The sequence below is a fragment of the Lepidochelys kempii genome, chromosome 15, assembly GCF_965140285.1.
Source record: "Lepidochelys kempii isolate rLepKem1 chromosome 15, rLepKem1.hap1, whole genome shotgun sequence".
Classification (NCBI taxonomy): Eukaryota; Metazoa; Chordata; order Testudines; family Cheloniidae; genus Lepidochelys; species Lepidochelys kempii.
Window position 1 is genome coordinate 16,689,767 of NC_136394.1, and position 26,170 is coordinate 16,715,936.

General features: G+C 44.2%; 2 protein-coding genes across 8 annotated transcripts in view; one reads left to right on the top strand and one right to left on the bottom strand.

The window, feature by feature from the left end:
• Positions 1-1,414, bottom strand: part of TXNRD2 (thioredoxin reductase 2) — a 51,771-nt gene extending 50,357 nt beyond the window's left edge. Inside the window, exon 1 of one of the 3 annotated variants that reach the window (XM_073313203.2) lies at positions 1,005-1,414. In XM_073313203.2, the coding sequence (XP_073169304.1) occupies positions 1,005-1,080 (76 nt within the window). In that variant the 5' untranslated portion in view covers positions 1,081-1,414. The remainder of the gene's footprint in view (positions 1-1,004) is intronic. The other 2 variants (XM_073313201.2, XM_073313202.2) reach the window with 2 other exon arrangements.
• The window catches only part of COMT (catechol-O-methyltransferase), a 38,054-nt gene continuing 13,006 nt past the window's right edge, over positions 1,123-26,170 (top strand). Inside the window, exon 1 of one of the 5 annotated variants that reach the window (XM_073313209.2) lies at positions 1,123-1,285. Coding sequence is in view for 1 of the 5 variants with exons in the window: in XM_073313208.2 (XP_073169309.1) it covers positions 9,208-9,213 (6 nt within the window). In the remaining 4 variants the exon portion in view is untranslated. The other 4 variants (XM_073313210.1, XM_073313211.2, XM_073313213.2 and 1 more) reach the window with 4 other exon arrangements.

Below are 26,170 nucleotides of genomic sequence, written 5' to 3' on the forward strand. Positions count from 1 at the left end.
GTAGAGGTAGACATTTTTCTACCCAAACTATTTAATTTTTGTTATCAAGGAACGAGATGCCGCAATCTAAATTACAAACTAGTGGTCTGCGACAACCAAGAGTATTTTAACAAACTCACTTTTATACAAAGGTAAAAACCAAGTGATTTCCATCAAAACCAGCCAGATCACTTGGTTTGCTAACAGCTGATTTTTCAAGCTACCAAAAGCCATCAATTTGTAGTTAAATAAATAAGAAGCGACAGCACTCAACAACTTGCAGGATATGAGAAAACCCTGTATCACCAAGCTTCAGAGGGGTAGCCGTGTTAGTCTGGATCTGTAAAAGCGGCAAAGAGTCCCGTGGCACCTTATAGACTAACAGACGTATTGGAGCATGAGCTTTTGTGGGTGATGACATGCATCCAAAGAAGTGGGTATTCACCCACGAAAGCTCATGCTCCACTACGTCTGTTAGTCTGCAAGGTGCCACGGGACCCTGTATCACCAGTTTCAACGGCGGGAGTCTTCTGGGCAGATGTGTACGTTTCAGGAGAGACAGGTGGAGCCCAGAACAACTGTCCTCCCCCCACAATATAATGGTTGTGCTTAAAAAGTTGTTAGGTGCCTTCAGATAAGGTGTCACCGCAAGGTCGGGGTGTCTCAGAGCTGGGGGAGGGGGACAGAGTCCTCCCGCCCCCAACCCAACCTTTCCAGGGCAGGGGGAGATGGCCCCCTACCTGCCCCTCCCCCGCCGCCCCCAGCAGCTCCCTAGGTCCAAGAACCAGGAGCTCACTGCCCCTCCCCCCACCCCGGGAGGGTCTCAGTCACCTCCCCCAGCGGCTGCCCCCCAGATTGAGGCAGGGTGGGGAGGCCGCCCCCCGTCCCCACCACAGCAGCTCCCCCGACAGGGCGACCCGCTCCTGTCCCCCCCGCAGCAGCTCGCCAGGAGACAGAAGGGGGAAGCCATCCCCCGCCGCCGCTCCGGCAGAGGGTAACCGGCAAGGAGATGGGGGCCGCCGTACCTGACAGGACCCGAGCCGTACGGCACAGCACAGGCTCCCATGGGAAGCGCTTCCGCCCCCGCCACAGCGCCGCCATGTTGTACGGCAAGAGTTACCGCGGCGGCCGCCGCCCGGGCAGGACCCCAGATGCCCGGCCTGTCCGGCTCAGCGCCTGACTGAAAGACAGGGAGGAGCCGCCGCCCTCGTGCGCCCCTCAGGGACCGCCTGGAGGCGGAGAGGGTCGGCTCGGGGCTCTGCCACTTCCCGGAGGCGGCGGCGGCTCCGCAGGGAGGCTGCACTAGGTTAGTTGTGGGGCTGAGTGAGTCAGGCGGAGGGCAGCGCCCGGTGGGGAAGGACAGCCTGGGGTGCGGGCTGAGCAAGAAGGTACGTGGGTGTTGGGCGACCCCGCCGAGGCTCTCGGCCAGGCGAGGGACGGGGGTTCGAGTCCCCGTTCCGTCTGAGGCGCGGTGTCCTTGGTCAAGTCACTTAGCCTCTCTGTGTGCCCTGGGGAGCAGCGCCGCCCTGCGCACCTTGCGCGAATCCGTGCCCTCAAGCCTGTGGGGAGGGGCTCCGATCCTGCACGAAACATTATCCCACAAACTCTGCCTACGCAGCCTTTCCCATGAACCAGAGGGTTTCCTTGCTAAACTCCTCCCCTGTGTTGTGCTCATATCATTCCAATTTAGTTTTAAGACATGGTTGTTTGGGGGGGGGGGGGGTTTAAACAGGCCCTCTGGCGACATAGGAATTTACTTTGTTTCAATTAGCAGGTTTTTCTGGGACTGGCACACATGCCTCAGCAACCCCTCTGATAAAGAAATGGAGGGAAGGTCTCTGCAAAAGGGGGTCAGATTAAAAAAATAAGAGTATGGTACACAGTTTGAGCAAAGAATACCTCTTAAACAAGAGCAAAACTCATTTTGTCCAAAAGTTGACATTTGATATTGTGGGGGTGACTGGAGGTGTGAAGATTTCCTCCTTCTTTCCTGAGGTTGTAGAATCAGCCCATCAACACTACTGCAGATGAATGACTGGAATATTTAATGTAGCATTAGCACATCACCTCTTCAAGATGAGGAGGATCTATGCAACGTGCACCCCACCTTTTCTCCATATCATGTCCCTTAGCACAGCAGCACTACATCATTGTTACCAGGGGGCCTGCCCCAGCCACACAAGTGAAGGCAGGAGAGCCTCTAAGGAATTAGTCTAGTGGTTGGAGTTGGATCTAATCCTGATCCTACAACTGACTGACTATACAGCCTTGGGTAGCACTGCACTGGTGTGCCTCCTGTTATCCATCTGTAAATTAACAATAATTATATTGACCTACTTCACAGGGGTATTACGTGATTTAATTATTGTTTGTAAAGTGTTCTGTGATCCTCTGATAAAAGGTTCTGTAGAAATACAGACCAGCCATTAATCAAGATTATGCCAGAGGGACCAGCTCATTTTTTTTCATTCAAAAGTTCTGGCTATGGTCCAGTTCCAGGGCATGTTAGGACATGGGAATCTAAATACTTTGGTGATTTGTTTGTTACAAATACCAAGGTAGACTGATCTATTCTTGGGACTTTAAGGCCTTGGCCTTGTGGAGAAGCAGCCCTAGAAAGGGACCATCTTTAGTCATTCTCTACTCCCTCCCTCCTTAAGGTAGCTGAGGAACAGCACTGATTGGCTCATGAGAAAACTGCATCCAGCCATCTTGTGCTTGAAATATGGTCAGTCCCATGCAGGGCTGAGGGGTCACTGGGTGGGGGGAGAGGCAGGATGGAGGGAAACTAAAATGGGGAAAAGAAAGATTTGAGGGGCTAAAGACACCACCTAGGGTGGATAGAAATGCTCTGCATACACAGTAACTTTCTTTGTTTATTGTTGTTTTACACACACCATGAAATGAAAACGGCAACGCTTTGATAAAAGGATTGAAAAGCTGTTCAGTATCATGATAAACACCTCCTTGGTATATTGCTTGTTGAATGCCGGATAGGTGATGTGCACAAAACTAAAGATAAGAGTTCAATATGTCCAAAAGGTGGAGCAAGTTCTCCTTGCCGTGGATTTATCATAAAGGTTGTTTTCCATGGGAAAATGTTGCTCGACGATTACATTATTTCATTACTAGGAAAAGTCGCTTATCAGCAGTGTCTTGCTGCTTAAAAATGTCCCATAGCTAGGAATCCTTAGTAAAAAATTCTCTGATACTCAGCCCCGGAGAAATGTGCTCTTAGGACCATCAATAGCATTTCTTTCAGTATCAGCTGCAGAGATGGGTCATGATGTGACTGGAGAATTTGTCCCACTGATCCTAGTATGATAATTATGGCTGCTGAACAGGTATTAGAAAAGCAAACCTGAAATCATGTTCAGAAATGCCTTTTGTGCTGATAGATGAATGCACATATCTCCTACACCCAAGCTGCTTTGATATGGAGCTGTGAAAGAACACTCTCTTAGAAATCTGGAATGCAAACAAATTTCTTAAATGACGTGTTATTGGACTCAGCTTCATATTTTCTGAATATTGTCAATTGTAGCAAGACATTTAAATGTTTTACAGTTTTATACTCTGGATGGCATTTAGTTGATTTTGGGGGGGAGATTTGTTCAATACATTGTAAACAATACATTATAAAAATGGAAAAAGGAATGACAATGTATGATGTTTCAGAAATACTTTTAAATAAATTCTGCAAGAAACCAACCCATATACGTAACCTTCGTATCTGTAAAACGATAACAAACCTGCCAAGAAGGAGACTGTCATTTGGGGATTAATTTTCAGGACAATTTTAAAAGTCTGTGTCTCTTTGTCATGATGGATTATATATCTGTGTTTTTCAGTGAAACTTTTAAAGTCTCCTTCATGGAGAGAACCAGTTTGAGATACACACTGTGAAAAAGGGTTTTGTAACTTTCTGATTGGTGTGATGCTGTGTTGTTGTAATGTTGTTGGCTCCAGGATATTAAAGAGTGGGGGTTTGTGAAGTAATTTTTTATTGGATCAACTTCGGACACACAATCTTTGGAGCTCTGTGTAAGCTTCTCTCTCTCACCCACTGAAACTGGTCCAATTAAAAATATTACCACGCCCATGTTGGGTAACTGATTGGTACAAAGGTTATCTTAACTTTTCTTTTCGTTTTGACTTTATTCTCCTTATACCTAATGAGTGCTTTCCAGCTGTACTAGCTAGAAAGAGAAGAGGAAGTGAACAGCCAAATTAGGTAGCTACTGGTTTTTTTTTTTAAGTTACTACACTATTATTCTGTTTTGCAAGGGAGGGGGTGAATTAAAGCAATTGTATCTTACTGTAGTCATATTGAATGTCCTATGAGCGTGTGGCTGGAACTGGGTTAATTGGTTGAGCTAAACAGCCTTCTATGGAGGACTTACAGTTGCTTTCCACATACATTGCTTTCTGTGGTCAGTTGCTAGTGTGGGGCCTGATCTTGACATAAAAGAGGGGGGTGAGGGAGAACTAGAATCTGCTGGTGACCTTGAGAAAGAGAGGAAGGCATGGCCTGTGATATAAGTGAAATGAATGGGATTGTCTGTGGAAGTGACTTGAACAGTAAGGCAGGAGAAGAGAGCCAGAGCTGCGATGGGGCAGGAAGAACTAGTGACATCAGGCTGAGGTGACTGGTGGTCCTCCTGGCTGGGTTCTTTTGAAATAAGAAAGCTTGGGGAAGTCAAGCCAGCTAAGTGTGTGGGAAATACCTCAGGGTGGGGGCTAGACTGGCAAACAGGGACATCTACTTGCCTAAGATAGACAAAAGCTATGGAAAGCTAGTCAAAATGGCTTGTAGCACTTTTGCAGACATTTCAGTGGAAAATTATGTAACACTTTTCAAGCTCCAATTCTTTACTTTGGGGGTTGTAGAAATAGAAAATTAGACCCTTTTTTACAGTTGTATTGTTTTGCACTGGTAGAAACAGAACTTCAGTTAATTTGCAACTGAAAACTGTATGCTATCTTAAAATGAAAAAAATGGCCTGGATGTTAGAACTCTTGCAAAAATTGGCTTGTGGAGGTTTTTTAAAAGCAGAATATCTCTGAAATGTCTAAATCTAAATGAATTCAAATTCTTAATCTTGGTTTGGGAGAGTGATGTAGTATTCGGATTTCATCATAAAGCTTCCGTAGATCCCAGGACATTGTTAAAATCTGGGAACTTTCCTGCATTGAAATGTTAGGATTTAATAATATGTAAAATCTGAAGATGCATCTAAAGGATAGAATTTCACTCCAGAAAAATTACCCGAGGGGGTTGGGAGACCCACAGAATTACTCTCTGTTGTAAACTGGGTCATAATTTAATTTCACCAGGTTTTTTAGGTTTAAAAGAAAGTCAGCCACTCTAATGTGTTTAAGTACCCTAACAAGACTATTTGTAACCTGAGACACTTCCTTTGGCTAAAGATGTTTTCTACTGTTTTGAAATAGCTGCTTACAGCTTGTGGAAAAATAATTGTTTTATTTAGAATCCTTCCAGCAAAATTTCTGTTTTTTAGAACTTCTCTTTTTTCTTTTCTTTTCTTTTTTTTTTAAACACCAGAAACTTTTGGCGTGTTAGTAGGGTCTTTTTGTTGTTCAGAAGTTCATTTGTTTTTTCTCTTTTTTTCTTCCTTACTTGAAGCTGTCATTTTTTGTTTGTGGCATCTCCTCAACAGCTAATTGATGTCAAGTGAGGAAGCAGGAGCAGATGGAGTTGTAAGCAGCAAAGTTCTTCATTTTATGCAAATAAGTCAAGATATATTAAAAAAAGGGAGGGGGGGAGAAATATATAGAAGTATGGAAACTTAACTGCCTCTGAATGTTTGTTACTTTCTGTGACAAGTCAGCAGATGTTGAAACTGCTCTAAATAATAGCCTTTTAAAATGGAGACAATTGGTTTGTAAAGCAAACAGTGAATGGTTTCTTATTCTCACTAACTAGTGTACTTCACCTCTAGTTCTCTATTAAACTTTAGAGTGGGGTTTTGCCGGCCACCTTGCTTGATTGTTAACTATTTTATGCATTAAGACATCTTCCAGGTACTTTTCTGGAACAAATATGGCCCATTCTTACTTTCTTGAAGAACTTAATGTGACTCTGAAAAATGGAAAATACACATACAAAATAAATAAAAATCCCCTCATGCTACTATGGAAGTAGAAGGCTTGAAAGAACTGACTGGAGGAAAAACATTTCACTTGATCTGTAGGTATCTGTAGTAACGTCCCAGCTCTTTCCTCCATCTCTTTGTTTAGGCTTTAAAAATCAGGCTTTGGCCAGGGTTATTGGGAAAAGAGAATGTGTGCTGCTGGAATATGTGTATGTGCCATGCATTGACTAACTCATCGTCTAGTGCAATGTTTCTCGACCTATTTACCATTGTGGGCTGCATATGCAGCTCTCTGTGGTATGTGGGCTGCATCCACACAATATATATATTTTACCTATTTGGCCCTGAGGATGTCACATGGGCCGCAGCTGTGTGCTGACTGAGCGACAAGCAGCCCGTGGGCCATGGGTTGAGAACCACTGTTCTAGTACCTTGGGTACACAGCAAAGTTGTATATCCAACTATAATGGTGTATTTAAAGCTATGTGCAACCCCTAGGTTGGCCACGGTAGTAGTGGTGTAAATGTGTTTCGATTGTCATATCTGATTACAGAAAAGGGGACTGAGCTATATCAGAATAAAAGTCATCTTTTTACTGGTATAAGTGTGTCCATATTTAAGGGTATTTTTTTTACCAGTATAGTTGTACTGGTACAGTCCCAAGTGACAGTTATAATGGCACAAAAACTGTGGATAGAACAGGTCTCAGGGTGGAATCAGAGCAAAAAGCATGATAAAAATTTTCCCAAAGCTAAAGAAATGTTTTAGAGCTTATTAGGATTTTTTTAATAATATAAAGATTAGACATTTATATGGACAACAAGAACATCCCTCGCTACATTAGACTGATTAAACAATTTATAATAGATGTAAATCCTCAGGGCATAAGCCAACACTTCACAGTTTTGGGTCAGGAAGAAGACTTCTCCTATGGGCAAGTTATTCCATAATAGCTCATTACAGTGTTTCTTGCACCTTCCTCTGAAGCAGATGGTATAGACCACTGTCAAAGCTAGGGGGCTAAACGAGTTGAACCTCTGCTCTGATTCAGCATTGCAGATTCTATGCTTTTACATATGCAATGGAGCACGTCAAGAACAGAAGGGGTTACAAATTGTCTTACCTCATCTGACATCACAGATTATCTTAATGCTTACAGTAGGGGATGAGGATAAGATCAATGTGCAGTATGTGTTCTTGTTTGACTGAGCTGTGCAGTCTGAACAGTTAGAAACTCTTCTTACCATAAAAAAGGGGAAATATATTCCGCATTAAAATTAACTACAGTGCTAATTCTAGTTATTCCTGCAGGCACGGACCATCTTGCGTTTAGAAGAGACTGAGCCAGATTTAGTGTTGGTGCCAACGTTAAGAAATCTTTAACAGTGGAATCATGTTTAATTTTGTAAACAGGGTTTTTTTTTCAGATGCAAATGGGGAATTATTGCAGGTCAGATGAGTTCATCATTGCTTTCTACTGGTTCTCTTTGGCGTCTGGAATATAGGAAAAGATTTATTAAGCTGAAGCTCTAACACAGGAGTGGCCAACCTGAGCCTGAGAAGGAGCCAGAATTTACCAATGTACATTGCCAAAGAGCCACAGTAATATGTCAGCAGCCCCCCATCAGCTCCCCATCCCCCGCTCCCAGCGCCTCCCACCCACTGGCAGCCTCGCTGATCAGCACCTCCCCCTCCCTCCCCGCACCGCCCGATCAGCTCTGGGGGGGGAGAGGAGAGAGGGCAGGAAGGGGTGGAGTGGGGACAGAGCCAGGGGTTGAGCAGTGAGCACTCCCCCGGCACATTGGAAAGTTGGCCCCTGTAGCTCCAGCCCCGGAGTCGGTGCCTGTACAAGGAGCTGCATATTAACTTCTGAAGAGCCGCACGTGGCTCGGGAGCCACAGGTTGGCCACCCCTGCTCTAACACATGGGTGGTGGTGGGGGCTTTTAAAGTTATTCTGTATCAAAATAACATATTGTTGTTTATTGTGCTACGTGCCAAAGTATTCATTTATGTTTTGCTTAAAGAGGTACAAAACCACCCTAGTCCTCACACACTAACCCTGACCTCCCACAGTTCCTTATTCATTTCATCCACTTGCTCTTATATTTTTTTCTTTCTCCTGAAGCTCTGTTAATTAGCCCCCGTCTACTTCATAGACCTTCATTTGCTGCCTTGTCATCTACCATAAACCCTTTCTTTGTCGCTTCACACCATTTGGCCACTGTTGGGGTGAGAGCGTTCTTCTCTGCAGCCCATTTAGAGCAGTTTCCATGATAGCATTGTAGAAATTTGCTCACTCCTACTTTTGCTAAGCTTCCCAGAGAGGATAAAGGGGAAGAAAACAATCCACAGTGAAGTCTATTCATAGCTGTATGCTGAAATGGCTTTTGTTTCTTTTCTCCCACTATCTGAGTGAGTTTCAGTTCAACTATCTTCAGTATTCCTGCTGTGAAAGGGACAGACGTGCTTTGGATTTTGTTTTCGAGCATGACCTCTGTCTCATATTCAGCCCGAAAGAAGTAGTTTGTTAGAGTGTGGCTCTTCTGATCTGTCTTGCAGAATTACTTCTAAACGTAAGCTACAAATGTTGTCTTATTTGATTTTCTGTAATGCACTGATCACTTCTCCCTCATTTTCCAGTTTATGATGTTAACACAATTTATTATACAAAAGTCCCCAGCAGCACTACAGTGTATGGATGTGCGTGGGACTTGTATCTCCCATTTGTACATCAGTTATAGTGTGATAAGTCTCAACTGGAAAAAAAAAAAAGGGCCATATTCATCCCTGGTGTAACTCCACTGAGCACAGTGGACTAACCTACACTGAGGATGAATTTGGCTCATGCCTGACTGCCAGCATCTGCTGTGCAGTAACTAAGTAACAAGAACAGTGTCACTAGAAGGTAGAGCCAACATAAATTGTGCAATGAAGAGTGGGGGAAAAGGACACATCTCCTTTTAGAATCTCTGTATACCAGAACATGTAAGCTGTGCCAGTGATGTGATCAAAGGAGACTGCGACTTCTGCAGGCTCTTGGACTTGTATCCTGTAAAATCCATATCACTACAACACAGGAAAATATCAGAAGGAACAGCTTCTGTTCTATGCATGAAGGTACATGTTTATATTTTCCTATTTTTTAGACGTGATATCTGATATGCTATGCTCTCTTAGAGAATGCTACTATTTCAGATGGCGCTGGGTAGGAGGAAGAAGTTTTTGCCAGGTTTCTGACTGCCAGGCACTTTAGTGATGCTAATTTGGGGGCAGCAACAAGTCTTTAAAGAACAGTAGGACATATTATATGTAATGCTTTCATATTGTATTGTCAACCACAACAGTTGAAAGAGCAAGAGGAGATAATCCTGATTAGGTTGAAAATGTAAATGGTGGATAACTACATCGGCATCTAGTACTCATTAAAATTACTTTTCAAGAAAAAGCTGAATATAAGGCAAGCTTATGTTCAGTGATATTTGCAATGATGTTTCGGGGTTGATGAATGTGTTTCTGTAGCTATATTTTTACCCTGGTTTGCATTTTGATTAGGGAGCTCTACCACAAAATGCCTTTCTTCCCTCTGAAAAGGAACTGCAGCTGGTACTGCTGCTACTCGCAGGGTATCTGCTTGTTGCCCTTGGTGTTTACCTTCACTTAATGGGACATTCAAAAAAACTCAAAACCCATTTTTCCTTACCAGGGTTACTAACTACACCTCTGCTTATTAAACCTAGATAATGTTTAATATCAAATTTACTTCAAGGTTTCTGCACTTGCTCAGCCAGGGACTACGGTAATAGACTGCTTAAACTTTGATTTCTGGTTTTCAAGCACTAGCGCAATACTGCAGAATTTATAGTGTACCACAACAACCATCTGCTTGATGGCTTTTGTCTGCATCCCCAGAAGCATGCTGGTCATATTGAGCACTAACCCTGTCAGCAATATGAGTGTGGGCATTCAGATTCATTCAGTATTTTCTGTTTCATCTTATTTCAGCAACCTACGGCCAGAGATCTAGTTTTACTTTTTCTTTGTTGGTCCGACACCCAGCTGCTATTGTCTGTCAACATTCTATCAATGTCTGTGTTAGGGTACACATGGTACATTCAACAGCGCAGCAGGTCATGTGTTGACCGGCAGTGTCCAGCCCTACCTGCTGATAGCTCAAAATAATAGCACAAAATTGTAAACAATTATGAAACAGAAATAAGGACACTTTAGAAACAAATAAAACAATTAGAAAAATGATATCCCAGTAAAGCTATTGCTATTCAGGGCGTAATATAATAGTTTATTTTAAAAATGCTTTTTAAATGTAAGAAATAAGGCCTTAATACTGCAATGTGATCCGTATGTGTGGACCCTTACACCTACTTGGATTGGATTGCTGGATGGGTGAGACCTGGGGGGAGAATGATCAATCAGACAACTAGAATCCGTTTTATAGAGCGCATGGTCTCTACATGGCTTTTTTAGGACAGTGAGTGCAGAAGAATATCGTAAAGCCAATAGAAACTACAGAGGGTGTTTTAGGAGAGCAGAATATAATTATCGTAATTGAAATCTGTCTGGTGCAATGGAGATAAACACCCCTCTGAAGCCTAATTAATGGGGATTCTAGTCCATAAAAGGCATTTATTATTTTCTGCCCTCTTCCTGTCATCCAGAAAAATGAGAAGAAACCTAACTTTGTTTCCACTGAACCTGGAAAAAGGCAGAATAAAAGACAAAAGAAACAGATTCTTAAATCAGCAGAATTTTGCATTTAGTGAATATTGACATTTATGTAGTCACGGTAACAAAACTGAATTATAGGACTAGGTGAGTATGAGGATCCAGAGATTTAGATTTTTAAGTGAGGAAATCCTTAATGGGGAAAAAAGGTGAAAAGTGCTTGTAGCTTGATAACAAGATGTTGATGGAAAAACTAATTACGGTTTGTACTTTTGTACTTGACAAAAGCAGACAAGTCCAGATTACGGTTTCTTGGCTATCTGATTTCTTCACATTTAGAAATACACTGGCTTTCTGATAGTAAAAGGTAAAAAAACACCTTGTTTGACTTTCAGCCTTATTGTTACATCTGTCAGAAGATAAGAGTAAAAATATTCTTTCTCATTTAAAATACCAGATTGAGGGTTGTTTTTCATTGGTTGGGGTTTTTTCCCTTTAAAAAAAAAAATTAAATTTTGTGATTACTATGGCAATCTTATCTTTGGCAGACACTTACCTGGATGTTCTAGCCAAATTCCTTTGCTGGTCTTGCTCCATGGAAAAGACTAAAAATAAGCACCCACTGAATGGCATAGAAAGAGAGGTGGTTTTAGTCATCTTAGTGTAGGACAGGGAGGCAGGAATTTGAATTTTAATCCTTGCTTTGACACAGATTCCCTCTGTCCTTCGGAAAAGTAATTAACCCAGATTTTAAAAGTCTGTGCAAAAGCATGCAAGCGCTTGTGCACATGAACAAAATGCAGATGTAAAATGCTGGCCATGTGAGCCAGGCTCGCAAACACGTGTATATCCTTGACTTCCACTAGTGCAACAGGTGTTTTGATGCACAATTTGGGCATGAGCTTTTAAAAATTTTAGACATAACCTCTCTGAATCTGTTTCACCACCTTAAAGACTGGGATACTACTACTTATCTACCTCACAGGGGTGAGAGGAGGGTTAATCAGTTAATGTGCAGGGCCTTTTGAAGGAAAACACTATGTAATTGCTTAGCATTATTACATTCTCCTCTGATGGATGCTGGCTATTAGCAGCAGTCTTTCTGCAATGAGTTCAGGACCCATTGTCCCAGGGCACTCTTCTATTGTAGTCTGTTCATCAATACCATCAGGCCAGTGGACAGATTCTTTTGTGAAGGAAGGTTGAATGGTATAAATTTACCAAGCATTCTCCATTCACACCAGGTTATGTGAGCTAATAAAATCTAGATTGGATTATAAACCCCCCTGCATTGTAACACTACGGTACCAACTAGCTACTCAGACTCATAATAAACTCAGAACAACCAACCAAGCAATTGGCAGTTAGATTAAATGTATGAAAGATGATAGCAAAATTGGAGGTAATATCAGTGGGACAAAATCGATGAAGGGAAGCATTTGAAGCACTGTTTGTATCCACATTTTCACCAGTTATTCATAACGTCAAGAATATTAATGTGTCACCTTGGTGTTTGTTATCAAGGTGTCCCAAAATGGATCTCTCTAGTAAATATAGATAAACACTTAGTCTTTCTCAGATGCCATCTCTCCAAAACATATCAGTGTACCTTCCAGACATGAATTAATTTAGCTTCACAATACCCTGTGTAGCATTTTACTCATAGTGTAATGGAGGCCCCCAGCAGTTAAGTGACTTGTCCAAGGTCAGACAGGTAATCTGCTGCTAAAATGAGAATAAAACTTCATCTTCCTGAAGGACCATAAGGCCATCTCTCATGGAAAACAGCAGCCTAAGGGCACATGATGTCTTTGCCGCATAGGGAGTTTTGTGAGTATTTCCAGACAGGACTACAGCAAAGTTGTGTAGTTTTATCTTGGATAAACTGATAATGATATACTAGGATTCAGTTTTAATTTTTTAAAACAAACATTAACAGAGAACAGACATTTATTTCCAAGTATTTTTTCATTATCAACTCATTTCTGCAGCAGCAGGCGATGAGGACTTAATTATTCAAAATGTTATCACTACAGAACTCAACCTTCCCAAGATTTAAATAATTCTATTTTAATCTAATTTAATCATTACATTTTAAATGTTTCATTATTAAGCATAATTAAATCCTGAGTTCCTTGTGCCAAAGCTACTAAGGCACACACTTGTATGAGCCCTCAAATTTGTAAAACAAGTTGTTTACTTTTCTTCTTAGCAAATTTCAGTTTGCAGCAAATGGAGATCCTTTTTGGGGGTGAAATGGGAAATAAATGATTACCACTATTCACCACTTTACATCAAATCCTCCCACACCTTTCTATGGTACATTTATTATGAAGCATAGAAATATGACAACTTTAAAAACTAATCTCGTCATTTCTAGTTACCAATCAGTTTTGCATCTCAAAAAACTCTAGGTGCACAACAGATGTTAACTGATTCAGTCTGATTGGAGAAACACCCCTAGAAAACTGGTAAATAATATTAATAAAAGGCACCTTGGTTAAGGTAGTAAGAGTCACCCGTACTTGAGTAAAATCACAGGTGAGGATGAATTGTTCTGACTGCACCTTCTACATGCAGCTATTTTCGTGTTAAAATGTATGCGATCCCAGAGGCTTTTTTGCTTTGTTTTTATGAAAACAACTGATCATATGGTTATTCAGTTAATCCCAAACACAACATTTACTCTTCTTTAAAACTATAATTGTATTACTGGATTTTTCATTGTAAAAGAGCACAATAAAGGTCTAGATGAAAAGCTGAGTTGCATTACCAAATCAGGATGTGATCTCATCAGATCTTTCAAACTGAGTAGGGTCAGGTGCTTAAGGAAAACCCAGGTGCTGCAGAAAGTATAGTAAATGATTTAGTACCTGAGCCAGCACTGACTAAATGTCATATGTGGAAGAAAGGAGTTCTAGTCTGTATGTGTGGAGGTGCCATTTTTAGGATAAGAGAAATTGATGAAATTCTCATTAAACGTTCCATGGTATTTTTCATAAGAGTGTGTTACCCTGATGTCCTTGCCCAATATGAAACCTAACAACAAATTGCCTCTAGTCTACATAGCACCATCATTCTCAAATCAGGGAAGGTGTTCACTGCCTGTTCTAAATTAGTGTGGAGTGCCAAAGAGTACTTTTAATCAGTTTCCACCTTTCGCCCTAGCAATGGTTGCACTTCAGTGTTTGGTGAAGTATTCTTTATACTTCATAAATTCATTGGCGGGGTTTGGGAAGTGCTGGAGAATGCTTCTGTGCAAGATCATTATAAAGACAAATGGTGTCGGATCTTTCACCGTTACTTTTTTTTTTGTTTCAATACTTGGTATTGTCTCAACACCTTCTTTCTTTCTTGTGGCGTTTCCAAATATCATAACTGAATAGGCTGGAAGCGTTTACCTGCAATACCCTACTTGACTAGCAGATGCTGATCCTTCTGTAACAAGGATAAGTGGGTGTGGACTGAGCAATCATGAGGGAGGAACTCTAGGAGTAGCTAAACCTGGGGAGAAAGGTTAATCTGATCTTTATCCTATTGTCGTTTGAAAAACCAAATTCAAAAAGAAAGGGCCACATTTGCACTTTATATACTATATGAACTGTGTTTGTTGAGCAGATTGGGAAAAGCACCTGCTCTCACAGACCAAAACTGTAAACATTACCCAGTGGGGCCACACCTTTGCTTTATGAAGGTTTGGGCACAAAAATGCAATGGAACCTATATGGTAAAATCTGATGAGAAACTAAAGTCCTTTATGTATACTCTCAGACTACATGCAGAAGAGACAGCCAATATATTGTAAATTTGGGGATACATGAGATAAGTCACATGAATGAAAGGATAGGATATACTCGATGTAAAAGGGTGAGTTATTTATACAGTATGATCTAAACAAGCAAGATTCTGCATCTGTACCATAACATATGAAGAAAGATTATCAGTGCTCTGACACGCTGGGACATTTAATATCTGGTATCCTTGAATAATCTGTTTTCCTGAATGTGGATTTGGTGACAAAACTGGTTCATCATTTTAGACCAGTGGTTCCCAAACTTGTTCCGCCGCTTGTGCAGGGAAAGCCCGTGGCAGTCCGGGCCGGTTTGTTTACCTGCCATGTCAGCAGGTTTGGCCAATCGCAGTTCGCTGTTCCAGGCCAATGGGAGCTGCTGGAAGCAGCAAGGGCGGAACAAGTACGGGAACCACTCTTTTAGACTATGATATCCCTCCAGTGTTATGGGGTTTGTTTGTTTAATTCCCTTGCTAACATTTTACATGTTGTCTATTATTGTTCGTCTTTAGGCAGGGACCATATCTTCCAAATATGTTTCTAACACAGAGGCGCTAATGTCAACTGGGGCCATTGGACCCTCCTGTAATACAAGTATTTAATAATAACAGTAGCTATCTTCTAATAATATTGTTATGTGAGATGCACATCAGTGATTTATTTCTGTTTCTCTGTACATTTTGTGTGTTCTGTGAATCCACATTAAAACTGCAATTATAGTTGCATTTTTTAATAATGTCATAACGAACTCAGGAATAAGAATCTGTCCTCTTGGGCAGTGCTGGTTTTAAGTTGGTTGAATTACATTTTTAACTTTGCACATCAGATATTTATTAGCGAAAGAAAAAACAAACTGCCTATTATTTTGGTATGGCACTGTACCATTTCAGTTTGGGGGCATACTCCACATTTAAGCACCTGGCTCTTGAAAATAAGTTGCTTTTATTGCTGAATAGATATTGCAAAGATTTTTCTTTCACACATCCCAGCAAAATGGGGTGGGTGTTCTGATATTTCCCAAAGGGGAAAAAGAAATTAAGGTTTTTACAGAAAATATCAAGCTAAACAAAGCTGATTTGCTTCTTTTAAAACCCACTTGCTCTGGAATGCAGATTTCAGGATAATGTCTTGCAAGGGAACTCAGTTAATAACTTTATATTGCCAGCTTGCCTAGGTCCCTTGGGTGCTGTACAACAATTAAAAAATCCAATTGAAATTTAGAAACCTTCTTAAACAAAACAAATAAATCCCAAAGCGGCAAACAGCAAGTGTGCTAGATGGGCTAAGGCTAAGAGGTTTATATTCTATATAAGCTCTAGCTAGCAATCCCCCAAATATTAACTCTAGAGATCTAGAGGAAAGGCGTTCTAGTCTTTAACCACTTGTAACCGTAAGGTAAGGCATTTATGCGCATAGGCATCAAACTAAAATACTATAAGAGACCAATTCTTCAAAACCCTTAATCATGTGAAGCAAGTAAAGACTATAAGGCTATGTCTACACTATGAAATTAGGTCGAATTTATAGAAGTCGGTTTTTTAGAAATCGGTTTTATATATTCGAGTGTGTGTGTCCCCACAGAAAATGCTCTAAGTGCATTAAGTGCATTAACTCGGCGGAGCGCTTCCACAGTACCGAGGCTTGAGTCGACTTCCGGAGTGTTGCACTGTGGGTAGCTATCCCACAGTTCCCGCAGTCTCCGCTGCCCATTGGAATTCTGGGTTGAGATCCCAATGCCTGATGGGGCTAAAACATTGTCGCGGGTGGTTCTGGGTACATATCGTCAGGCCCCCATTCCCTCCCTCCCCCCGTGAAAGCAAGGGCAGACAATCATTTCGCGCCTTTTTTCCTAAGTTACCTGTGCAGACGCCATACCACGGCAAGCATGGAGCCCGCTCAGGTAACCGTCACCCTATGTCTCCTGGGTGCTGGCAGACGTGGTACGGCATTGCTACACAGTAGCAGCAACCCCTTGCCTTGTGGCAGCAGACGGTACAGTACGACTGGTAGCCGTCATCGTCATGTCTGAGGTGCTCCTGGTCGCCTCTGTGAGGTCGATCAGGAGCGCCTGGGCAGACATGGGCGCAGGGACTAAATTTGGAGTGACTTGAGCAGGTCATTCTCTTTAGTCCTGCAGTCAGTCCTATTGAACCGTCTTATGGTGAGCGGGCAGGCGATACGGACTGCTAGCAGTCGTACTGTACCATCTTCTGCCGAGCAGCCATGAGATGTGGATGGCATGCAGTCCTTCTGCACCGTCTGCTGCCAGCCAAAGATGTAAAAGATAGATGGAGTGGGTCAGAACAAGAAATAGACCAGATTTGTTTTGTACTCATTTGCCTCCTCCCCTGTCTAGATCACACTGCAATCACTCACAGAGAAGGTGCAGCGAGGTAAATCTAGCCATGTATCAATCAGAGGCCAGGCTAACCTCCTTGTTCCAATAACAACGATAACTTAGGTGCACCATTTCTTATTGGAACCCTCCGTGCAGTCCTGCCTGAAATACTCCTTGATGTACAGGCACACCCTTTGTTGATTTTAGCTCCCTGAAGCCAACCCTGTAAGCCGTGTCGTCAGTCGCCCCTCCCTCCGTCAGAGCAACGGCAGACAATCGTTCCGCGCCTTTTTTCTGTGCGGACGCCATACCAAGGCAAGCATGGAGGCCACTCAGCTCACTTTGGCAATTAGGAGCACATTAACCACCACACGCATTATCCAGCAGTATATGCAGCACCAGAACATGGCAACGCGATACCGGGCGAGGAGGCGACGTCAGCGCGGTCCCGTGAGTGATCAGGACATGGACACAGATTTCTCTGAAAGCATGGGCCCTGACAATGCATGCATCATGGTGCTAATGGGGCAGGTTCATGCTGTGGAATGCCGATTCTGGGCTCGGGAAACAAGCACAGACTGGTGGGACCGCATAGTGTTGCAGGTCTGGGACGATTCCCAGTGGCTGCGAAACTTTCGCATGCGTAGGGGCACTTTCATGGAACTTTGTGACTTGCTTTCCCCTGCCCTGAAGCGCATGAATACCAAGATGAGAGCAGCCCTCACAGTTGAGAAGCGAGTGGCGATAGCCCTGTGGAAGCTTGCAACGCCAGACAGCTACCGGTCAGTTGGGAATCAATTTGGAGTGGGCAAATCTACTGTGGGGGCTGCTGTGATGCAAGTAGCTCACGCAATCAAAGATCTGCTGATATCAAGGGTAGTGACCCTGGGAAATGTGCAGGTCATAGTGGATGGCTTTGCTGCAATGGGATTCCCTAACTGTGGTGGGGCTATAGACGGAACCCATATCCCTATCTTGGCACCGGAGCACCAAGCCGCCGAGTACATAAACCACAAGGGGTACTTTTCGATAGTGCTGCAAGCTCTGGTGGATCACAAGGGACGTTTCACCAACATCAACGTGGGATGGCTGGGAAAGGTGCATGATGCTCGCATCTTCAGGAACTCTGGTCTGTTTCAAAAGCTGCAGGAAGGGACTTTAGTCCCAGACCAGAAAATAACTGTTGGGGATGTTGAAATGCCTATATGTATCCTTGGGGACCCAGCCTACCCCTTAATGCCATGGCTCATGAAGCCGTACACAGGCAGCCTGGACAGTAGTCAGGAGCTGTTCAACTACAGACTGAGCAAGTGCAGAATGGTGGTAGAATGTGCATTTGGACGTTTAAAGGCGCGCTGGCGCAGTTTACTGACTCGCTTAGACCTCAGCGAAACCAATATTCCCACTGTTATTACTGCTTGCTGTGTGCTCCACAATATCTGTGAGAGTAAGGGGGAGACGTTTATGGCGGGGTGGGAGGTTGAGGCAAATCGCCTAGCTGCTGGTTACGCGCAGCCAGACACCAGGGCGGTTAGAAGAGCACAGGAGGGCGCGGTACGCATCAGAGAAGCTTTGAAAACCAGTTTCATGACTGGCCAGGCTACGGTGTGAAAGTTCTGTTTGTTTCTCCTTGATGAAACCCCCTGCCCCTTGGTTCACTCTACTTCCCTGTAAGCTAACCACCCTCTCCTCCTCCCTTTAATCATTGCTTGCAGAGGCAATAAAGTCATTGCTGCTTCACAGTCATGCATTCGTTATTCATTCATCACACAAATAGGGAGATGACTACCAAGGTAGCCCAGGAGGGGTGGTGGAGGAGGGAAGGAAAATGCCACACAGCACTTTAAGCACAGCACTTTAAAAGTTTACAACTTTAAAATTTATTGAATGACAGCCTTCGTTTTTTCGGGCAATCCTCTGTGGTGGAGTGGCTCGTTGGCCGGAGGCCCCCCCACCGCGTTCTTGGGCGTCTGGGTGTGGAAGCTATGGAACTTGGGGAGGAGGGCGGTTGGTTACAGAGGGGCAGCAGTGGCAGTCTGTACTCCAGCTGCCTTTGCTGCAGCTCAACCATACACTGGAGCATACTGGTTTGGTCCTGCAGCAGCAGCCTCAGCATTGAATCCTGCGTCCTCTCATCACGCTGCCGCCACATTTGAGCTTCAGCCCTGTCTTCAGCCCGCCACTTACTCTCTTCAGCTCTCCACCTCTCCTCCCAGTCATTTTGTGCTTTCCTGCACTCTGACATTATTTGCCTCCACGCATTCGTCTGTGCTCTGTCAGTGTGGGAGGACAGCATGAGCTCGGAGAACATTTCATCGCGAGTGCGTTTTTTTTTTCTTTCTAAGCTTCACTAGCCTCTGGGAAGGAGAAGATCCTGTGATCATTGAAACACATGCAGCTGGTGGAGGAAAAAAAAAGGGACAGCGGTATTTAAAAAGACACATTTTATAAAACAGTCGCTACACTCTTTCAGGGTAAACCTTGCTGTTAACATTACATACATAGCACATGTGCTTTCGTTACAAGGTCGCATTTTGCCTCCTCCCACCGCGTGACTACCCCCTCAACCTTCCCCCCTCCCTGTGGCTAACAGCGGGGAACATTTCTGTTTAGCCACAGGCAAACAGCCCAGCAGGAATGGGCTCCTCTGAGTGTCCCCTGAAGAAAAGCACTCTATTTCAACCAGGTGACCATGAATTATATCTCACTCTCCTGAGGATAACACAGAGAGATAAAGAACGGATTTTGGTTGAATGCCAGCAAACATACACTGCAATGCTTTGTTCTACAGTGATTCCCGAGTACGTGTTACTGGCCTGGAGTGGTAAAGTGTCCTACCATGAAGGATGAAATAAGGTTGCCCTCCCCAGAAACCTTTTGCAAAGGCTTTAGGACTACATCTAGGAGAACCGCAAATGCCAGGGCAAAGTAATCCTTTCACATGCTTGCTTTTAAACCATGTATAGCATTTTAAAAGGTACACTCACCAGAGGTCCCTTCTCCGCCTGCTGGGTCCAGGAGGCAGCCTTGGGTGGGTTCGGGGGGTACTGGCTCCAGGTCTAGGGTGAGAAACAGTTCCTGGCTGTCGGGAAAACCGGTTTCTCCGCTTGCTTGCTGTGAGCTACCTACAACCTCCTCATCATCATCGTCTTCTTCGTCCCCAAAACCTACTTCCATATTGCCTCCATCTCCATCGAAGGAGTCAAACAACACGGCTGGGGTAGTGGTGGCTGAACCCCCTAAAATGGCATGCAGCTCATCATAGAAGCGGCATGTTTGGGGCTCTGACCCAGAGCGGCTGTTCGCCTCTCTGGTTTTCTGGTAGGCTTGCCTCAGCTCCTTCAGTTTCACACGGCACTGCTTCGGGTCCCTGTTATGGCCTCTGTCCTTCATGCCCTGGGAGATTTTCACAAAGGTTTTGGCATTTCGAAAACTGGAACGGAGTTCTGATAGCACGGATTCCTCTCCCCATACAGCGATCAGATCCCGTACCTCCCGTTCGGTCCATGCTGGAGCTCTTTTGCGATTCTGGGACTCCATCATGGTCACCTGTGCTGATGAGCTCTGCATGGTCACCTGCAGCTTGCCACGCTGGCCAAACAGGAAATGAGATTCAAAAGTTCGCGGTTCTTTTCCTGTCTACCTGGCCAGTGCATCTGAGTTGAGAGTGCTGTCCAGAGCGGTCAGAATGGAGCACTCTGGGATAGCTCCCGGAGGCCAATACCATCGATTTGTGTCCACAGTACCCCAAATTCGAGCCGGCAACATCGATTTAAGCGCTAATCCACTTGTCAGGGGTGGAGTAAGGAAATCGATTTTAAGAGCCCTTTAAGTCGAAATAAAGGGCTTCATTGCGTGGACGGGTGCAGGTTTAAATCGATTTAACACTGCTAAATTTGACCTAAAGTCCTAGTGTAGACCAGGGCTAATAGTTACTCAGCAGATTGAGTTTGAGGGGTCAGGCTTTTAACACCATCCCCAAAATAATAGGCCCTTTGAATTACATTAGATTTTCCTACCAAATCTCTGTTAGCTAAAACATAAAAAGAAACCAGTGTTAAAAGCAGAGAAGAACAGTTTCCTACTCTAGGTCCCTTATGGCAATGTGAGACAATACAGTTATAATTTAGCTTCAAATCCGGAGTCATGGATGAAATCTGCAGTGAAATAAGTTATTACTTATAGCCCTTGACTCAAGAATTTGCTTCCCAACTCCAGGGCAAGCCTTCAGGGCAAATGGAAAGGCCTGTCTGTTCATTGAGCCTTCTGCTTAAGGGGAGGTTGGTGGGGATTTGAGGTTGGGTTATTTGTGGCTCAGAGAGTTTTCCTTAGCCTGACAAAATGTCAGAACTATGTATGTTTTAACACATGACATTTAAAATTGATGTTAGGCACTACGTGTGGCAATAGTGGGGCCAACAGGGGTCAAAACAAAACACCTGCCTTTGGAAAGGAAAAGTTCTCAGTGTCTCTTAGAAGTGGGGGGAGTGAGATAGTTTCACAGCACAGGGCCCACCAGCTATAAAGCTATGATCACCTGCCAAGCTGAGCCACAATGGCAGAATGCCTAAATAGAAACTGATGTCAGAATGCAAATATACATCTGCAGGGTGCCCAAGGAGGAGGTGTTTGCATACACAGAGACTAGATCTATATAATTAAATACAAAAAACCCAGCAGAGATTCTGTAAAATGAGTTCACCACTTTCTAGGCAGTGAGTGCAATGTGATTTCACCCATTGAGTGATTGTGCTTTCCCCAGCTTCAGGCAATGAAGCAGCACTGTTGGAAGACCTCCTTGAAGGGACGGCACATGACAACCTTGCCAATAAATAAGGATAACAGCATAAGAAAAGTGCACCACTGAAAACTACTTGCCACCATGACCTTTCCCATTGAAAGCCTGCGTTGAATGTGGTATGAAAGGGATGCGAAGGTTCTTACCTTGGCTCGTTACCTCCAAATAGTCCTTTGTGAAGGCAGAAGAGGGGAAAAGCAGCCTCCTCTCCTTTTTATTGAATATTTAAATGCTGTAGGTCAGATGAATCCAGCTGGCGATACTGTGCAAGCATTCCTCCAGGACAGAGATTCAGAGACTGAGTTAACAGGGTACATGGGGCAATAGGTATATAGCAGCTGTGTCTCATCAGCATACAGATGCTGTTTCAGCCTGTGTTCAGAAGTGGTCTCGCCAAGAGGTCTCACGCATATGTTGAGCAGCCCAGGAGAATGCTTGCATTTCTGAAAGATGCAACCTAATACTCTTCAGTTACTGTCCATCCTGACTAAGTCCCAGGTGTGACTGGATCCTTTGAAGGACAGTCCTAACCATACTGGCAAAATCCATTCGTTGTGAAAGGAACAGCCTATGGTTAATCTTATTGGAAGGTGCTGAAAGGTCCAGTGTAAACAAAATGAAACTCTCTGGCAGTGATCGTGATAGTGACAAATGCATTCTCTGATCCAAGAGAGGCCTCAATGCAGACTGGATGCTGCCCAGAATGTCACTGGTATCCAGATGCACCTGTACCACCACCTCCAGTAAAAGGGAAGGTTAGGCATTCTGTGGTAATTAGTGAGCAGTCTGGCATCAATAAATGGTTTCTTGAGGAGGGGCCCTATGCCCACACCCATTGAAGAACATTTAGTACCTTTACAACCACTTGATAATACTAATCCACCAATGACAGCCATAATCCACCAATGACAGCCACACCCCTCACAAGAAGCCACTAGAAGAAGTAAGGAGGTCAAATCAAAAGGGGTGTTTGTAAACCAATGACATCCTCAGAGGCCAAGCTAAGCTCCACCCGTGGAAAGTGTGAAGCTTCTTCATTCAGGTTTGGAAAGACCAGCCCAAAGGTACGCATTCTTTTCTATGAAGAACATAGGAAACTGGCCAGAATGATCAACAGAACTACTTGTGCATGGGGGCGGATGGGTCAGATTGGTGTACATGCCTCTGGAAAACATGAGAGAAGCTTCTTGCTATCTGGGTTAAATGGCTAAGAAACATGATTTCCTCCTGCCAAATGATACCATCAGGCCTTAAAAAACAGTAACTCGGGTCAGTTCTTTGCAGTGGGCATGTTAGAATGTTACAAATGTGAGCGTTAACATTGCTAACTGTTGGAAGCCAAAAGAAACAGACTGGAAGTGTTCCAAACAAATTATATGTTCTGTGCAACTGAGATAAGTGGATGAGTGAACAAACATCAACTGTAACATGAGTTGAGCACATCTCCATGGCAACCTAATCATCTCCTGAACTCAAAATGTGTCCTGCATGGTAATTTAAAGTTTTTGAAGGTGGATTTTTCCACATGAGCCATACTTCTGAAGAGCAGACTAAAGAAAGGATATGTAGGGACCCCTAAAATGTAGGAATAACCTCAAAAGGTTAAGTTTGGGGAAACAATCCCCTCCCGCACACACATTCCCACTTATGGTTCTCAGGCTAACCCCACCCCCACACATCTGTGAGCTTAGACCAAGCGTTGGAGGATCCACTTGTAGTGTCCAGTTGGTGCAACAGCTGCTCTGCTGGGCCCCTGGCTGTGGCTGCCCTATTTAAAAGGGGGCATCAGAGCATGCAAGACTTTAATACAGTGGCAGCCAGAGCTGTTGGGCCTGGCTGGGAAGATTGGAGATGAAGGGGTCTGACAGAAGGAATCAGCACTCTCTCAGATTGTGAGCCATTTCTCTTCTTCCCAACTTCCCCCGGGGGTTCTAGTCTGTGAGGTGCTCCTGTGAGTTCAGTGGGAATTCAGGAAATTCAGCACTTTGCAGGACAGAGCCCTCTGGGGGTTGCTGTTTCCTTTTAGACCACCTAGGATGAGCTAATTTAAGGAGAAAGAGTCTGTCCAGGCAGCTAATGGGATAATGAACAGCTGAGCCTGACAAAAGGTCAGCAAGACTCAGTAGCAGAAAGGTGGTCACAGAGAGAGACTCTAAGGGAGAAGAGCTCCCAGAGACCACAGGCCCCTAGGAGGAGGGTTGTGTTATCCCTGAGCCAAGGGGAGACACTATTTCAAGTTTATTTTGGGATTTAATGAAGTAGAAGCTCTGCACGGGAATTTGTCTGACACCCCTTTAGACTGTGGAGTTCTTAAAGGGCCCTGAGGGAAGGGTGATTGAGGCAGGGAGTACCTGCAGCACCAGAGTTGGTCAGAATGGGGCTCAGGCAGCCCTGCAACAGGCCCTTTGAATGGAGTTTATTGGATTGAGGGGAGGGAGTAGAAAGGGTTAAATAACAGAGGCTGGTAAACTGTTCGTATTAAAAATGGCTTAGAGAACAATGTACTTTCCAGTGCAGAACTGTGGGGTGTGGTAGGCAGGGGAAGGAGCCTCTGAATTCCATAGATGTATGTGCAAATCCCAAATTAAATTGTAAATTGTAAGGGGAAACGATTCTGGCAGTCACTCACCGTTGTCCTGACTTGTGCACGTTCCAACTCCCCCGTGCAATTGTCAGCCCCAGCTCAAGTGGAGACACAGGAGTGGAGGAACAGAGGTGTTACAGGCTGCATCAACAGGTGCCCTGGCAGTGTTGCATGGGAGAAGCTTTTACAGAGCCTGGCGCAGTCAGTGTTCTTAGTTCTGCACTTCCATAAAGACTAAATTAATTCTTCATTTAAAGAAACAGTCCATAGCAGCTCTTTGGAGCTACGGTCGGTTCAAAATCAATGAATCATTCCCTACCATAATAAATATACCTTTCTGCAGAGAGTTGTCTGTGTAGGTAAATGGCTTTGAAGGGATTTATCGCTTGAGCTTTATGGGTGATGTGCATCCCATCTGGTGAGTTTCAAGCCCTAATGCCCTACACTTGGAGAGACACATGTCTAGAGAACGTACACAAGGGCACCTTCAGCAAAGAAGCCAAGTTTCTTGGAAACAATAGGCGCAGTACTATTGTTCTTGTTATCACTAACAAGGTCAGCTCCCAGACTGCTGCGCTGGGCATCACAAAATGCGGAAGAGATGGCCAGCCCTCTGTGGAGATAGAGGCGGTTAGGGACTATTTAGAAAAGCTGGACGTGCACAAGTCCATGGGGCCGGACGAGTTGCATCCGAGAGTGCTGAAGGAATTGGCGGCTGTGATTGCAGAGCCACTGGCCATTATCTTTGAAAACTCGTGGCGAACCGGGGAAGTCCCGGATGACTGGAAAAAGGCTAATGTAGTGCCAATCTTTAAAAAAGGGAAGAAGGAAGATCCTGGGAACTACAGGCCAGTCAGCCTCACCTCAGTCCCTGGAAAAATCATGGCGCAGGTCCTCAAAGAATCAATCCTGAAGCACTTGCATGAGAGGAAAGTGATCAGGAACAGCCAGCATGGATTCACCAAGGGAAGGTCATGCCTGACTAATCTAATCGCCTTTTACGATGAGATTACTGGTTCTGTGGATGAAGGGAAAGCAGTGGATGTATTGTTTCTTGACTTTAGCAAAGCTTTTGACACGGTCTCCCATAGTATTCTTGTCAGCAAGTTAAGGAAGTATGGGCTGGATGAATGCACTATAAGGTGGGTAGAAAGCTGGCTAGATTGTCGGGCTCAACGGGTAGTGATCAATGGCTCCATGTCTAGTTGGCAGCCGGTATCAAGTGGAGTGCCCCAAGGGTCGGTCCTGGGGCCGGTTTTATTCAATATCTTCATAAATGATCTGGAGGATGGTGTGGATTGCACTCTCAGCAAATTTGCGGATGATACTAAACTGGGAGGAGTGGTAGATACGCTGGAGGGGAGGGATAGGATACAGAAGGACCTAGACAAATTGGAAGATTGGGCCAAAAGGAATCTGATGAGGTTCAATAAGGATAAGTGCAGGGTCCTGCACTTAGGACGGAAGAACCCAATGGACAGCTACAGACTAGGGACCGAATGGCTAGGCAGCAGTTCTGCGGAAAAGGACCTAGGGGTGACAGTGGACGAGAAGCTGGATATGAGTCAGCAGTGTGCCCTTGTTGCCAAGAAGGCCAATGGCATTTTGGGATGTATAAGTAGGGGCATAGCGAGCAGATCGAGGGACGTGATCGTTCCCCTCTATTTGACATTGGTGAGGCCTCATCTGGAGTACTGTGTCCAGTTTTGGGCCCCACACTTCAAGAAGGATGTGGATAAATTGGAGAGAGTCCAGCGAAGGGCAACAAAAATGATTAGGGGACTGGAACACATGAGTTATGAGGAGAGGCTGAGGGAGCTGGGATTGTTTAGCCTGCAGAAGAGAAGAATGAGGGGGGATTTGATAGCTGCTTTCAACTACCTG